The sequence below is a fragment of the Phyllopteryx taeniolatus genome, chromosome 3 (genome assembly GCF_024500385.1).
Source record: "Phyllopteryx taeniolatus isolate TA_2022b chromosome 3, UOR_Ptae_1.2, whole genome shotgun sequence".
Taxonomy (NCBI): Eukaryota; Metazoa; Chordata; class Actinopteri; order Syngnathiformes; family Syngnathidae; genus Phyllopteryx; species Phyllopteryx taeniolatus.
The window spans coordinates 14,679,363-14,697,372 of record NC_084504.1 but is presented as its reverse complement, the minus strand read 5'-3'; the positions used below and the strand labels follow the sequence as shown (position 1 = coordinate 14,697,372).

At 40.6% G+C, this 18,010-nt stretch overlaps 1 protein-coding gene across 6 annotated transcripts in view; it reads right to left on the bottom strand.

Moving 5' to 3' along the window:
* The window catches only part of LOC133474941 (PDZ and LIM domain protein 5-like), a 57,924-nt gene that overhangs the window by 23,080 nt on the left and 16,834 nt on the right, over positions 1-18,010 (bottom strand). For 3 of the 6 annotated variants that reach the window (XM_061767131.1, XM_061767130.1, XM_061767129.1), the window contains 2 exons: positions 5,625-5,664; positions 1,944-2,263 (listed from right to left, as the gene is read on the bottom strand). In XM_061767131.1, the coding sequence (XP_061623115.1) occupies positions 1,944-2,263; positions 5,625-5,664 (360 nt within the window). Of the gene's footprint in view, positions 1-806; positions 833-1,943; positions 2,264-5,624; positions 5,665-18,010 lie in introns of all 6 variants that reach the window. The other 3 variants (XM_061767134.1, XM_061767132.1, XM_061767133.1) reach the window with 1 other exon arrangement.

Genomic DNA, 18,010 nt, shown 5'->3' with positions numbered 1-18,010 from the left:
TCGTGAAGCAAACAGCAAATGCACCCAGTTACATTATATGTAGGCATATACTGTATTTCCGCAAATGGTGGCCAAGGGGCTTTTATTTACTCATCTCGGAATCTACCAGAGGGGACGCCTTTATAGAATGTTAAGCAAAGTCATATACAGTAAAAACAAAGGCCGGACACTCTTTGAACAGACCGGACACCCTTTGTTTAAATCCACGTCCCATGATTTATGGATACCATATTGTGAACCAGCATCTCCATTAACACTTTTTTGATAGTGTAGACCTGTGGCAACCTTTTCAGTTTTTGGTCTTTTCGTAAGTGGATTTTTTTGGCAGTTTTTGGCAAAAGGTTTGTCGTGTAGCTGAAATCCAAAAAGACTCGAGTGGTTGCATATCAGTAGCTCACTCATATGTCAAATTTTGACTCGCAAACAAAGCCAAAAAATTAACTCCTCAGTTGTAACACTCGTCAACAAGCAGTTTGTTTTGCATTTTGTTCCCTTACTGTACTGAATGTAATCTGAATGGTTAACTTAAAATCAAGGTGCAGTACATCTCCAACAGGGATCTTTTTGCATACTGTTACACAATTAGCCATTATACTGTATTTTCATATGGTTTCACTTTTAGAACAGGGCAACCATAACTACGATGTCATGGAAAAGTTTGACACTTTTCTTAAGTGGACTAATTGGAGAGCAGTGCTATTAGCGGGATGGCCACCAACCCGTGGAAATACGGTATTTTTTATTTAAAACACAGCTACAGATGTTTGTCAAGACAATCATGTACTGGACATGCATCGGAAACTGACTTTGTGACCAGAGGAGCTGCTGTCGTCTGAAAAGAAGGGAAATCCAAATATTTAAAGGGGGAAAATAGGAAGACAGTCAAATCAAAACAGTTCTCAAAAGGAAGCATGCAAAAAAAAAAAACATGCTGAGCCGACCCAAGCCTCCCTGGGGCTGTAAGCAAAATTTGATTTTCGAGCCCTCTACTTCTGCCAATAATATTGATTATTGATCATTCATAGAGCTACTATGAACTCAGCAGCTCTTGCAGTGTTGTTTAAATGATCCTATTGTCTGCCTGACATGTTTTTGTGTTTGTTTTTTTAAACCCATGTATGGGTTTTCATCTCTTAAAGTAGCATTTTCAGTTATGTGAAAGTGGACTGGAGTTGATTAATATTACATTCCAAGCAATAAAGCACTAAATGGTACAATGAATATCATTTTGCTCGACTAAAAGTAACAAAACCAAACCAGTATATGTGATGCCTTGAGAGTTTTCGTTCCTTGACCCACGCTCGGTGATGTAAAACAGGTGTATCTAAAATTATCTTTCCCACTGAAATCAAAGGAGATGTTTGGCAATAAACAGCTTGAAGCCTCTTTTTTGAGGAATTTTTCCCGATCTGACAAACTGCTCCTTGTTGTGAACTGAGTTGAGTTGAGTTCACTGCCACTAAAAAAATCCGCAGAACGACGGCTCTGATCACGAAAAGTTTGTCAGTCGTGTGACTCGTATCTCAAGGCAACAATGTACTTAAATAATGACTTGACTGAAAAAGACATACCTGAATCAAGGAAACAAAATATTTTTAAAACAAATGTACATTTGAATAATTAAGTCTTAAATACAAAATATAAATATAAATATTAAAAAAAAAAAAAGTTTGCAAAAGCTTTAGTAAAAAAAAATATATATATAAATAAACTAGCTTAATCCAAACATTTGACTTTTCTAGTTATTGTATTCTGTTCTCCCTCAATACTCGAGGCTGTTTTGACTTTTGAATTGCTTTTGAGGGCCCTTAGCAGAGGCTTAGTGTCCTTATGGCTTGGGTCGGCTCTGAAGAAAGAACACCGCTGCAGGCATTTTACATTCACACCCCTGTGCCTCAATACTTGCCTCACAATTGATTGAACTAACTTTTGCCACCACTCACCCATTAAAGGCTTGTCCACCCTGACTCTCAAATAGGCCTCGCCTTTGCCCCATGGCCACCTCACAGGCGTTCTCGGTGGAGTAGAGGTGGATGGGCGTGTTGTACACCGACGACTGCGGCGGGCCCACAGGGAATGAGGAAGCGGGATGAGGGTGTGAGGCGGCGGGGGTGAAGGCGAACGACGGGGACGGAATGAAGGCGGCCGAGGAGGGCCGCGAGGAAAGTTCCGACCCGCAGCCCCCGTAGGGTTTTGGAGTCTTGTTGGGTGGGGAAGGGGGATGTGTCATGGGCACGGGTTTTATGATGTCACACCTGTTCACCTGGCATGCAAATACACACAGCACAGCACACACATGACAGTCACTGGAGCCTTTTTGGTTCTGTGAAATGGGAATATTTTCAGGTAAATCTTGGGGGAAGTTTCTAATTTAAATTTAATTTATACTGGATTTTCTTCGTATGAAAAATGGCACTTTAATGTTCAGTTTAATATACAGTGCACCCCTGCTATTCAGTGGTGAAAGGGACCAGGCCCTGCCATGAATAGTGTAAATCCGTGAGTACTGGGAAGCAGGGTTGGGCATCGTTTGAATTTGAGCGATTCCGGTTGCTCATTTCGATTCCGGTTCCAAACGACTCTCGATTTAAATTCTTTTAGAGGACTGAGTCAAAAAAGTTTGCATGGTTTCAATAAAGGGTGTCCAAACTCTGAACATCCATTTTCTGAGCAGCCCGCAACATAAACTAAAATGAACATTTGACTCGGGGTTCTTTATAACCAGTATCAATATCAAAGCTATGATCTAAAAGGCAATGTGTGTGGAACCCAACCCAATTGACTTAATGATCATTACTTAATGTTTCAACTAAAAGTTAAATATAGCACTGTTAAAATAGTTTTAACAACTGTTTTATTATATCAAATGATTTATACAGTATGTTCAAGTTTCAACTAGACTTCCTGTTTTTAGTATGTAGTCTTTTATTTTCAAGGGTACGCACTGAAACTCAACATTTTGGCACGAAGAATAATTTCACACGACACCGGTAAAAACAAAAGTAAAACGAAACGGAAGAAAAGGAGTAATGTATTGAACCAAATGCTCTGTAAAATATTGATTCCTTTACCTTCCCACCGATGAGGCACAAGGTTAGTGTTTGTGATAGTGTGAGACAACGTTTTTGGGAATTTTGTCCCCATTCATTGTGATGTAAAGTTGCTAGTTTGACCTTTGGTGAAGTTTTAACTCAATGTTAAGCTTGTAATACGACTGTTTCTACTTTCTTTCGAGTATGGTACAGTAATCTCTATATATCTTTTGTGTCTATCATCAGCTTTTACATTGGTTGAAAGACTAAAATAAATGCTAAAAACCACCAGTGCAAGAGTGCAACACAGCGTTTAACCTGTTAGCTGCCTCAACGTTGGCATAGACGTATTTTATTGTTTCATTCAGTCAATTGACTTGACTGAAGTTCTGCGCGGTGTATGCTGAGGCTCGGAGCGGGAGGGAAGACTTCTACACATTGTGAAAGCCTCATTAGCATAATATAATCTTATTCCAAGTCTTACACTTTATTTTAACATAGTTAAGACACACTTTTGTTCACCACCGTTGGGCACAAGCACGTCTTTGTGCGGGGCTTTCTTCGCTGGTTTTTGCTACTTCTTCATTGGTTTTCACCACTTTCTTCTTCGGGGTCGTCCAACTGTTGGCATCGAAACTGGGAACCAAAATTTTTAAATTTGAACAATTCCGGGAGAACCAGAATGTTAGTCTTGGTTCCAATCGGTTCTCGATTCTTGATCCCCAACCCTAAAGGTTTAGAATTGCATATCGATGCCATAAGATCCTGCCCAACCACTGCTTTTCTATCAGAGCAATGTCTGACTACATGAAGCTCCTCCTTGCACTTTAACATAGTTCCTACACACCAAGATGCCACAGGATGGCACCAAAGTAATAACTGGAGAATAGCAAATTGCGAACATAAGATGGGGAGGTGCCTGCCGCAGTTCCACTGTATTGCAGTTTTTTTTAAAGAACTTATCTACTTGTCAAACGTGGAAATTCATGCAATATTGCTGAAATCTGCTGTTTATAGTGTTGCTTTTATGGCTTTTTACAGCTTTCTATGTTAACATAAATATTGAAATAAATAGGCTCCAGCACGCCCGCGACCCTAGTGAGGAGAAGCGGCTCAGAAAATGGATGGATGGATGGATGGATTAAAATGCATTAAAAAGTGAATATTTATATGAAATTATGAACATTTAAGTAGACATGCAGAGTTTTCATTTTCGTGGACTCTGATTAACTGCTAGTAACTAGACACAATCTCGATATGCTTCAGTTATGTGCCTGTAGGTTGTCATTGCGGCCTAAATGAATCAACGGTATGCTACATCAACAAAGATGAAAGAAATATAAAAAACAATGTAACCAAATACTGTATGTATGTACTGTATGTCTATAAAAAAAAAAGTGTGTGTTTTCTAATTTTAAATGTGTTTTTAAGCACATTGGCAGGGAAAAACTATTAAAAATAGATATATTTCATTATATGGAAAGGCTAAGCAGTATGGAAAATGGATGGCTGGATGGATGATGGATTATATGGTCTCTCTGCATTGTGGATTTTCACCTATAGCGGGTGGGTTTGGAACGTATCGCAGTATAAACGGGGCACAGAGACATCGGTGTGAGTAACTATTCTACAACGTGAGTGGTATTCATGCAACAAACATATAAAACAAATCAATATTTCACAATGCACACACAGCGATAGCTTGACACTCCAGGTGAATCATTTCCATTCTTACTGTCAGCAAAATAATCCAATCCCTGCAGGCACTCCTGTTCGTCATTTAGGAGTTTTCATTAATACTGCAATATATCAGATGTTAAAATTGTTTTTAAAATATAGAATACTGTATTTTTGGAAATAGTTGCCAATAGGGGAGATGTCTATTTGGCGGGGAGGCATTTAAGTTCACGAACATTACCTGTATATTACAATTTACGGCATGCGAAACTCAACGATTTCAGGCAATGGCAAGGATTGAGGCAGTCAGGACAAAACTAGAAACTTGAGTCACACAGCTCGCTGCAACATAAACATGGACGCACACAACATTGTGGAGTGACCACGTGGGAGTATATTGGAACAAGAATCGCCATTAAAGACGTATTACGTCTGCACAGGGAAGTCATCACAGTTAATTCATCTGAGAGAGTGTTTAGAGTGCTTTTATGCTGCTGTTTTGGGCAGCAAATGAGTTCAAATGGGCTCAGCAGTTCAACTCTTTTATGTCTGAACAATGAACAATGTTGTCATTGAACTAAGATCATTTTATTTTCCCAATGGAAAAGAGAGGCATCTGTTTGAAGGAGGCATTTCTTTGGATGACGACTACGTACTGTTTTACCGATTGCAATACATTCGTCCACTGGGATTGGGGGGACGGTTAAAATGCCCACCAAAAGGCATTTGGATGTTCCCCATTTGTTGGCTGCATGAGCCCCCCCCCCCCCCTCTTTGCACGCCCCTGGTATTTGAGGAAATAGAGCCCCATTTGTTAGGATTGAATATCACCTGGCGTGTCTTGGCCTTAGTATTACTTAGTTACTATTGTTTGGTGATTCATCCTAAAAATGGGAATAAATATTGTGATCATACCTTTGGTGCCACTGGAGGGGGCTTGGAGGTACTGGCAACTCTGAAAAGAAAGAAGGCCATCATTTCAAACTGATCTCGCTCAGTGCCAGACCATAAAAACATGAGGAGGTGCAAACTGTCCTCCCAATACACAATATGGGTGCTTTTAAAGGCAGCTATTTTTAGTCTGAGAAGGTGTCCGTTAATGTGATATTCTGTACTCTCTGATATCGTGGACACCACTTACGGCTACATACTCCTCCAAAGGTCACCTGACGGAATGCTCTGCACACCTTAAAATGTCCTCACAAGCCAGGCCACATTCAAATTTCAAAATACAGTGGTGCCTTGACTGACGAGTTCAATTCGTACCATGACCAAGTTCGTCATTCAATTTACTCATCTATCAAATCAATTGAAATGCCATTAATCCATTCCAGCCCCGACAAAAACAGTACTTTTTGTGACATGTTTTCAATAAAGAAAAATAGCACTATGGTTTTTGCCTTTTGATGACGAATAGGTCGGATGAGCGCGACGTAAGCGTCCGTACTGCACTCACATCGGATACATATCCAATTTATATGCACATATGAAAGAGGCCTGCATCCGATATGAAAAAATCGGAATTGTACTGCAGTGTGAACATAGCCTAGTTGACGCTCATTATAATTGCCAGGAAAACATTTGTTTTTTTCATTTGAAAAAAACATGAATAAGTGAGGGATCGGGTAAAGAAACTAGGCGACCAAGCAGGCGATCGGGAAAAGGAATACCGTGAATAAGCAGGGTGTTACGCAAGTTCCCCCCAAGAATCTGCTTATGGCGAACTGCAAATATGTGGGGGTCCACTGCGCTGTACAAAAACATAACAAGAGAATTCAAAGCAATAAACTGATTTTATAAAATGTAATTACTGTACGTACTGTAGTGTTCATTTGTTGGCTGTGTTTTTTAAGGGGTGTGGCCTAATGAGTGACGTCAGGGGCTGGAGTCGGGTTGGCAAGTTAGCCTACGTGTGAGCGTCTCTGCATGATGTGGCCTACAGCAGCTCCTTTTGCGAGTGTACTCATTTTGTATTTGTATCTTTGAGGTGTGTTGACTGTGGCTCCACATGCAAGGGCATTACTCCACCTCAATTGCTCAATTCCTTTCCCACTTCACTCAAGGGGCAGCTTATCTAAAGCTCACTCATAACTTAAATTAAGGTTTGCCACACAAAATTAAAAAAATAAAATAACTAGCAACGTCTCGTAACTCGAAAAACTTGTTGTGGCACTCGCAAGTCAAAGTATCACTGTATATAATCACTGTGTTATTCAATGCGTTAAGGCCTGACTGAACACTACTTAAAGGTGATTAAAACTGTCTGGTAATTGAAGAGGAGTCACTGCATTCCGCCGAGAGCGAGCCCTTCTAGAAACGTCCTGCCCGTTTACTTGCCAGAGAGTTATTTCACCATGAGATAAGCGTGGTCCCTGGGTAATGTTAAGACCCGGGGCAGCGAAATCCTGGCATGCCATAAAGTAACCAGACTAGTCCCTCTGTGCTTTCACACCTCCTGGAAACTGCTTGAATCCTATTTTGAGCAGACACACGTCGGCGTTCATCCTACCAGAGGATTTGGGGCATTATTCTACAACAGGGGAAGATTTGTGGACTTCCCATCAACGGGAGAAGTGAAATTTAAAATGCGGCCATACTCGATGAATGAATGGCAAAAATGTAAGATCTTATATACTGTATCGACATAGCGAATAGCTTTCATCCAGATTAAGACGAGATACAAAATCCTGTTCAGATCCTGCATAAACCTACCCTAAACTAACCCTCAACCACTACAACCATAACCCTAACCCTACACTACCCTTCGCTACTCTAAACCTAACTCAAACTGAGACAGTCGTAACCTACACTACCCTAACCATAATAAATAGCCATAACCCTGCAGTACCCTAACTTTACATTACCATCACAAGGGGTTGCACAACTTCAGAGATTTTTAATCAACATTATTATTGTGAAAGTCGAGTCGACGTCGACTAGTCATTGATGACGTCACTGATATTCTTTCAGTGGAGTACTATAATTTTACAAAATCACAGGAGGAGGGATAATCTGTATACACTGCCAATGGACAGCTCATACACCAAATTTACACAGAACACACACGCTAGAACACAGGAGCATTGATGTGGAATGGGTGAAGTACTCGCCCGCTGTCGCGTGATTAGTGTCCAGCAGGGGGGGGGGGGGAAATCCTCTCACTCAGTGCGTTGCCACTGGGACAGCCAGGTAATGGTGCACAACTTGGTGAAATGAGGATACCTGTCCTTGTTCTGGACCCACCACGGCAGCGGGTTGAGCATGGTGGGAATTTGTGGTGTTTGCAAATAATCAAGGACCTCTTTGTGTGCGCTAGAATAAATTCCTGCTCTCCTCTTCCACTTAGTGTGATAGTTTGTGTTGTATTGTGTATCAAAGGGTTCAAACAGACGACAAGGCCCAATGCACAATTCAAGCTTTTATTCACAATCACAGGCGACAGCAACGACCCTCCCTCAGCAAAACCTGAGCATTATCAGTTCAGTACACATCCTGTAGCCGGTAAAGTCAGACCTTAAAATTAAAGCACACCAGTATCACAACACAGTCCTTCTCAAGCTAAAACATGTGATTAGTAATTATTCAAATTCATCCTCTAAACATTGATGTGGAGCATCAATAGTCGACAATTCAACTATTCTGCACAACCTTTACCTTAAACCCAACCATGACCCCCAAACGTTAACAACTAACACCCAATATGCATTAACAACATAGATTTTTGTTAGTCTATGATCCACTTTCTTTATCTAATTTCTAATCGAAGAGAAAATAAAGCCTTGAAACATGATGAACACCAATGTTACGCAACATCCATCCATGTGTGCTGCAGCTATAATTGAAACATTCAAATTATAGTAAGATTGGGAAGAAACAAAAACAGAAGTCGTCTCCGAGGATTTATTAAGTCGATATCATTTATGACTTTTACACAAGTAATCTGTTTTATTGTCTCTGAGGATTTCTTAAGTTGGATATCATTTACGACTTTTAGACAAGAAATCTGTTTTACTGTATTACTTTGGACGGCACGGTTGACGACTGGTTGGCACATCTGCCTCACAGTTCTGGGGACCGGGGTTCAATCCCCGTCGCCGCCTGTGTGGAGTTTGCATGTTCTCCCCGTGCCTGCGTGGGTTTTCTCCGGGCACTACGGTTTCCTCCCACATCCCAAAAACATGCATGGTAGGTTGATTGAAGACTCTAAATTGCCCGTAGGTGTGAATGTGAGCGCGAATCGTTGTTTGTTTGTATGTGCCCTGCGATTGGCTAGCAACCAGTTCAGGGTGTACCCCGCCTCCTGCCAGATGATAGCTGGGATAGGTTCCAGCATGCCCGCGACCCTAGTGAGGAGAAGCGGCTCAGAAAATGGATGGATTCTCAGTACTAAGTTATTTCTTATATTGCTAATAGTACAGACAGCTACAGCTGGCAAAGGAAGTACGTGTTCAATAAAAAATGTTATTCTTGTCCATGGTCAAATCGCTCCCTTGTCCAAAAATTTATAAGTGATGTAATCTGGTAGAGATGAGTCTACGATGAAACCTTATTGGAAAGTTGTATTATGAAATCCAGTCAATAATAAGCAATTCAAAAATACATAGTTTTCATGGATTTCAATCAGCCAAAATTGTCCATGATAGAGCGAAAAGGTGCAATTCGATGTAATCAGTATATTATTGATACCGGGTACATGTAAAGAGCTGAAGTTGAATGACAAAACCAGACAAAATTCCACACCCTGGCGAAGTTCCATGACATTTGTATTAACATAAGTAAAATGGTTGAAAAGGTGTACACAAATGGCTAGCATAGAGCTCAGAGAGTTATTAAAACAGCAGTCAGAATGTGATTTAAAGTGAAGAACAGTAAAGCACATACCCATTATACCAATGACTGAGCTTCTCTGTTGAGAAACAATGGCACCTCACACACACGCCCTAACAGATAGTTTACGCCCCGGAATGTTTGTCCATAGCTCAAATGTGTGAGGGCCAAGAGACCAAGTGGACGCGATACCGACGGTGACAACGCGACGCTGACAAGCGTGACATTCATACCTCTTGAACACCCAATGGAAATATGTACCAAGGTCTTCTGGTAGGCGCCACACCAAGGAGGGCTTTAATTATTCGTGAAAGACTTTTTGCCCCCGTCACATTCACGTGGTAACTGTCAAGTAACTGTTAATTTGATCCTCTGTTCTATATAAGGGCAATATGTAGCTTTGCATGTCTGTGTTTTGCGGCTATTTTAGCCTCACTTTGAAACCTGCAGCGGTGACGACAGTGGCACTTCTTCATCTGTCATTATCGTGTTACCTACAAAGACTTTAATGAGCCTTTGCTGATGTTTGTTTGCGGAAAAAAAAGAAAACTACCTTGCAGATATGATTGCAGATACCTTGCAAATCCATTTTCACTTTGAAATTAAATGAAATGCCATCAATTCGTTCCAACACGCAGAAAAAGCCACACATTTGTTTATTATAGCTCCTTAAAAATGGCACCTTAAATGTACTTGTTTCATAATTACTGTCCATATAGCAGCATTGTGCTGGACGTGTGCCTCCAAGGGGCGTGGCCTAGTGAGTGCCACCAGGACCTGAAGTCAGGTTGGTCGGTTAGTCTGATTGCGAGCATCTGGGCTTGAGTTGTGACCTATAGCAGCTCCTTGTGAGTGGTTTTATTTTGGATTTTTGTGTTTGTTTGTCTCGTTCAATAAACGACTCAAATCGTATCAACGACTGTGGCTCTCCTTATCCACATGCGAGGGAATTCGCTCCATTTTTAACCGTGTTACCTTTGGGAGAAATCATCTATGAATGATAAATTACCGTACGAAGAATACAGATGAAATGTGAAAAGAGTAAAGAGCTACACAGTGAAAACACAAACTGCAAACATCCTAAACCCTGAAATTATCCGATACTACATACAGTTTTTGTTTCATTTTAAATATCAACAAAACTGTTCCTGTTCATATGAAAGACAAGCGATTTGTTGTTTTACATTTTGTTAACTTATCACACTGAACACACAGTATGCCATAATTTTTGGCACACTGTTACACTCCTGTTCTTCTACAGAATGGTTGTGATGTAACTCAGTGTGTGTAGAAATCTGTCAAATTGTACTTGTTGTTCAAAATATTACATTTGGGAAGTAACTTGCGTAAAACTGTTGATTTCCCTGTAAAAAGTGATTTGACTTATCTTTAAAGAAAAGAGAAAAAAAACATGCTATTGACATGTACACACCCAAACATGCACATCATAAAATAGCGTACAGGCTGGGTGACTGGGTTCAGGAAACGTTTAACGAAGTGGAGGAATAACACAGGCAACGATGTCATGCTTATAAAAGTCTACTTGCACCTCTTGAATGAGAATGTATGTTTTAAGACAAACCTTTGTATATTATAGAACATTTTACATACCTTATGACCAACATAAGTCATAAGTTTTTTTTAAGTTTGCGTCATATAAATTAATAAAAACTAGCATAATTAATCAAAATAGGCCCTTTGTATCTTATGCAGTTATTTTCAAAGGTAAATCTTTTGTGCCCTATTAGGTAAAACTGTTTTTTTTTCTGAAAGCAGCAATGGTTTTTAGTTCTACCTTAATTTCAAGCAGACAGACCAACGTGATGAGGAAAGGATGCCAGGAGGACCAATGATTGCCAGGTGTGCTTCAGCACTTGGCTGCCCCGGCGTAAATTAGTTTGTGTGTGATGACAAAGGCACCTTGAACTTAGGGAGTCGATAAATCAGTCAACAGAGGATGGATGGTGGACAAACCGCTACTAAAACATCAGGCACCATGCAAAGGTCCAAACGGCGATCCAATTGGGCCCAAAATCTTCAAAGCTGGACCTTTTAATGACTAAATAATGCCTTTTTGGAATGTCCAGGCCAGAAAGTAGACCTGAATCCCATTGAGAATCCTGTTGGATGACCATGCACCAAGAGATGTGTTTACAGTTGGACTGATTTGGAGCACTCAAGCGAAGAAAACTCATGAAACAGCGGTGCCTTGATTTACAAGTGCCCCAACTTGTGAGTTTTTTTGTTTTGTTTTTTGTTACGAGCTATCGTTTGTCGATTTTTTATTTTGTTGCCAAAATTTGAGGTACAAGTCAGTCCCAGATACGCTTTCACTCGAGTTTCCACAATTCTGGTACTGTAATGCCCTCACATGTGGGCAAGGAGAGCCACAGTCACCGATACACTTTTAACGGATAATTAATTGGGACAAACGGTCAAATGCAAAAATACAAAATGATAACACTTGCAAGAAGCTGCGCCGAACATCAAATTTTTTTTATCACATGGTTCAACTTTTAAGAGTGGGTCCGATGCAGGAGATGTTAAAAATCCCTGCCTTGAAGGTAAACTCACTACATGCCCAGTAAGAGGACGTATTAATGGGGGGGCCAACCTGCATGAGAAAATCCAAGTGCTTTTAGGGCATCCAAGTGGGTTCAATTAAACCATCCGCTCCAGATAAGATGTTTAAAGTCGCTGTTCCAAAGATCTTTGCTTTCCATACTATACACTACTATGTTAACTTAGCAAACTGTATGCTCAATAGAGAGAGAATGTGGAAAAAGACAGCAAAAACAAAAGACACAATTGCATTAATGGGTAGATATTATGTAAAATGTACTTTTAAATGTCTTATATACAAATAGTTGGGTCTCTGGAGTGCCTGTCCACCCATTAGGTATGAAATTACACAACCAAGTAACTCTTTTGTGAGATGCCCAATTCTGAAAATGTATCTGAATTTTAACAAATTGTGAGGTCACAAATTTACATAATATCATCCCCCCCCCCCCCCCCCCCCCCGCTGAATTTCGCTCCCCTTGACCTGGCAGCTAGGCTGAGCGAAGATCCACCATTTTCAAGCGAAGAGCAGTCTACACAGGGACACGAACATCTCAAAGTCAAAAACTGAGCACCTTCTGTTTATTGAACAGGGAAAACAGTCAACCACAGAAATACAAAATGACAACACTCACAAGGAGCTGCTGTAGGCCACAGCTCACGGCTAGAGGCTCACACGCAGACTAACCAGCCAACCCGACTCCAGCTTCTGACATCACTTACTAGGCCACACCCCTTAATGGCACACATCCAACACAGATATATTACAATAATATATTTTTTGAAACAGTTTATTTTGTAACATTCTGCTGTATTATCTTTTATTTTTTAATACAATACAGTGCTATTTTTCTTTATTAAAACCACAAAAACAAAAAACTAAAGTTTTTGTGGGCTGGAACAGATTCATGGAATTTTAATTAAATTCACTGGGGAAAATGGATTTGATATGAGTAAATTTGCACTATATGTCTCCTTTAAGGGAAGAACAACAGGAGAAAAGGAGAATATACACTTATGTGACAGTTAATGTTAAAATATTGCGGTTAAAAAAAACTACAGTTAACAAGGGTTTCGTGAAGGCAACAGTTTGACAAAGTTTTTTTTATCCATAACTTGTACTGTAGGTCATAAATATGAATAAAAACATTACCTAATACAACCCCAATTCCAATGAAGTTGGGACGTTGGGTTAAATTGCAAATCGTGTTCGACCTATATTTAATTGAATACAGAACAAAGACAAGATATGTAATGTTCAAACTGATAAACGTTATTGTTTTTAGCAAATAATCATTAACTTAGAATTTTATGGCTGCAACACGTTCCAAAAAAGCTGGGACAGGGTCATGTTTACCACTGTGTTCCATCACCTTTTCTTTTAACAACATTCAATAAAGGTTTGGGAACTGAGGACACTAATTGTTGAAGCTTTGTAGGTGGAATTCTTTCCCATTCTTGCTTGATGTACAGCTTCAGATGTTTGACAGGCCGGGGTCTCCGTTGTCCTATTTTACGCTTCATAATGCGCCACACATTTTCAATGGGAGACAGGTCTGGACTGCAGGCAGGCCATTCTAGTACCCGCACTCTTTTACTACGAAGCCACGCCTTTGTAACACGTGCAAAACGTGGTTTGCCATTGTCTTGCTGAAATAAGCAGGGACATCCATGTAAAAGACGTTGCTTGGATGGCAGCATATGTTTCTCCAAAACCTGTATGTACCTTTCAGCATTAATGGTGCCTTCACAGACGTGTAAGTTACCCATGCCATTGGCACTAACACAGCCCCATACCATCACAGATGCTGGCTTTTGAACTTTGCATCCATAACAGTCCGGATGGTTCTTTTCCTCTTTGGCCCGGAGGACACGACATCCACAATTTACAAAAACAATTTGAAATGTGGACTCGTTGGACCACAGAACACTTTTCCACTTTGCATCAGTCCATCTAAGATGTGCTTGGGCCCAGAGAAGCCGGCGGCGTTTCTGGGTGTTGTTGATAAATGGCTTTTGCTTTGCATAGTAGAGTTTCAAGTTGCACTTACGGATGTAGCGCCGAACTGTATTTACTGACATTGGTTTTCAGAAGTAGGTCACTGATGGTGTAGTGGTACACTCGCCTGACTTTGGTGCGGGCAGCGTGGGTTCAGTTCCCACTCAGTGACGGTGTGAATGTGAGTGCGAATTGTTGTCTGTGTCTGTATGTGCCCTGCGACTGACTGGCGACCAGTTCAGGGTGTAGTCCGCCTTTCGCCCGAAGTCAGCTGGGATAGGCTCCAGCGCCCCGCGACCCTAACCAGGATAAGCGGTGTTGAAAATGGATGGATGGTTTTCAGAAGTGTTCCTGAGCCCATGTGGTGATATCCTTTACACATCGATGTCGGTTTTTGATCCAGTGCCGCCTGAGGGATCGAAGATCACGGTCATTCAATGTTGGTTTTCGGCCTTGCCGCTTGCATGCAGGGATTTCTCCAGATTCTCTGAACCTTTTGATGATATTATGGACCGTAGATGATGAAATCCCGAAATTCCTTGCAATTGTACGTTGAGGAACATTGTCCTTAAACTGTTCGAATATTTTCTCACGCACTTGTTCACAAAGAGGTGAACCTCGCCCCATCTTTGCTTGTGACTGACTGAGCAATTCAGGGAAGCTCCTTTTATACCCAATCATGGCACCCACCTGTTCCTAATTAGCCTGTTCACCTGTGGGATGTTCCAAACAGGTGTTTGATGACCATTCCTCAACTTTCTCAGTCTTTTTTACCCCCTGTCCCAGCTTTTTTGGAACGTGTTGCAGCCATAAAATTCTAATTTAATGAATATTGCTAAAAACAATCAAGTTGATCAGTTTGAACATTAACTATCTTGTCTTTGTCGTGTATTCAATTAAATGTAGGTTGAACATGATTTGTAAATCATTGTATTCTGTTTTTATTTATGTTTAACACAACGTCCCAACTTCATTGGAATTAGGGTTGTAAAAGGAAATGCCCTTAAGCCTGTAAAATATTTGATTGGTAGCACATGTTACCATCTGTTGTCTGGTTTGGCACACTTTACAAATGTAATAAAACATTTTTTATTTCACTCGCGCCAATTTTCCTGCGGCTAACCGTGCTGACTGCCTTTTTTTGCTGACTACTGCGACACAGCAACACAACAAATAAAGACGTTCGACGACGCCTTGTGTGAGTTGATGATAACTGGCGTACATTAATAACAACAATAAGTATTATTTTCAATTTGTACTACATATTACGCCTTTTATGGATCATGACATGTAATTATGTAATCCATGCTGACCTAATAAAGCAAAGTACCATGTATATCTATCTTGAGAATAGCGTAAACTAAAGAGTGTGTTGATTACGATTTATTTTAAAGGTATAATTAGAGAATTATTTGCTTTGGAACAAAATTGCAGAGTGTCGTTTAGGTTCGGGCTCCTCTTGACAGCCCGAAACTCATTTGTAGTCATTCTTAAGAAGTTGTGACGAGTCTGTGTTTTATTCTTCTTTCCAGAACATCCCATATGATCCCTCACAAAGTTCCAGCTGCGTGTTTGGGTATCATTGATCATGACTGACTGACAAGACTGTTTTTACCTTACAAAAAGATATAATCGGGACAGAAAAAAGAAGCGACAGATGAGCTTGAGATTTTTGGCCTACTCCTACACGATATCGCGGTTCATTGTTCGCGCCCCTGCTATAGCACAGATTTTTAGGTGATTGTTTTTTACAGCTTTTTACAGTGTACAATACAGACAAATTTTGAATTTAGAGTTCCATGCCTTCATTGTAGTACTGTATTTGTGCTGCAACAAGCCTGGCAGGACGGAGGTTAATTAGAAGAAATGCAACATAATTATAACCAAGAAGAAGAGACAGAGAAGGTCCCCTATGAAGCTGCAGTAATAGTTGTTGTTGTTGCCTGTGAGCATTGTATGCACGATTTGTATGTTTTGCTGCTTGTGTGTGTTAAAGTGTTAAATTTGAAGGTTTACTTTTACCGCATGCTAATTTCCATTAGCCTGTCTAAAGTGTTTTGGATTACATGTTGGCATTAAGCTTGCAGACTTTCGTTAGTCGCAATTACCTCCAATTACCGGAGACAAATTCCTTGTGTGTTTTTTGGACATACTAGGCAAATAAAGATGATTCTGATTCCGATTCTGATTATATGGTTTGGTTGTACATTTTAGTGTTTCAATATCCAACCATTCATTCTCTGTACTACTTGTGCTGAAGCATGTCCCAGGTGATTCTGGGCAAGAGGGAGGGTACACCATGAACTGGTCACCAGCCAATCACAGGGCACATACACTATACTGCCAAAGGTATTCGCTCACTTGCCTTGACTCACATATGATTTTAAGTGATATCCCATATCCATATGGTTTAACATGATGTTGGTCTACTCTTTGCAGCTATAACAGATTCAACTCTTTTGGGAAGGCTTTCAACAAGGTTTAGAAGTGAGTTCATGGGAATTTTAGCCCATTCTTCCAGGAGCATATTTGTGAGGTCACACACTGATGTTGGACAAGAACGCCTGGCTCACTGTCGACTTGAAATCAACCCAAAGATGTTCTATCGAGTTGAGTGCCGGACTCTGTGCAAGGCAGTTAAGTTCATCCATACCAAATTCTCCCATCCATGTCTTTATGGACCTTGCTTGTGCACCAGTGGACAGACATGTTGGAAGAGAAAGGGGTAATCCCCAAACTGTTTGACTGTCCAAAATCTCCTGGTATGCTGAAGCATTCAGAGTTCTGAAACACTGAAGCTCTGTGGCTAATATTTTCGACATTTCCAACTTTGTGGAAACAGTTTGGAGATGGCCCTTTCCTGTTCCAACATGACTGTGATTCGGTGCACAAATCAAGGTTGATAAAAACATGGATGAGAGAGTTTGATGTGGTTGAACTTGACTGGCCTGCACAATCCTGACCTCAACCCTATAGAACACTTTTAGATGAATTAGAGCGGAGACTGAGAGCCAGGCCTTCTCGTCCAACATCTGTGTGTAATCTCACAAATGCACTTCTGGAAAAAATGGTAATAAATTCCCATAAACACACTCCTAAACTTTAGGGAAAGCCTTTTCAGAAAACTAAGATGTTAGAATTGCAGAGGGTGGACTGATGTCATATTAAACCCTATGGATTAAGGATAGTTTTATATACGATGTTTAATTCTCTTTTGATTTATGTATCAGTCTTATTGTGAACTTCAACTGGGAATGACATGTAAGCAGATCAAAGCAAGTACACATTGCCTCTAACTTGGAGAACTGTGGTAGAGTTTCTCTTTTCATTTCCTTAAATTGATGTTGTCTGAAAGTGTTGTCTGAAACAGACACTAGGCAATACAACTCATGTATTGCAGGTGGGTCTGCCACATTTCCCCTTTGATAAATGCGGCAAAACAAGCAATTTGCAAAAGACAGGCAGTGGCAGGTGTGCGTCTATATGCGGCGACATTCTACCGGTATTAGGATGGTACTGGCAAATACGACGGGCCTGGCCAAAAGTGATGGCGATGGGGTTTAGATAATCTTTGGCGAATACTGCAGTCTTGTGAAGGACACAGACAGGTGTGGGGCTTTGGCCGTGGAACATCACTGGCAAGCAAGCGCGGAGGGTAAGTGACGACGGCAGCTGCGAAGTGAATTGCAGAGGGATGGGAATTGCTGCAGCTACAGCAAAAAGTCTCACAGGCTAAGTGATTACTTCAATATTCATGCATCTGTGGTATTACACAGCTTACAATGAAAGGTAGTTTTAATGGAAGTGTTCACTTTCTTAATCAAAAATGATTCTGCTGTTATTAAAGGGGTGGCTTCACATTTTGTAGATAGCCAGGGGAATTGAAATATTGCCTTTGACACTATAGTCTTCC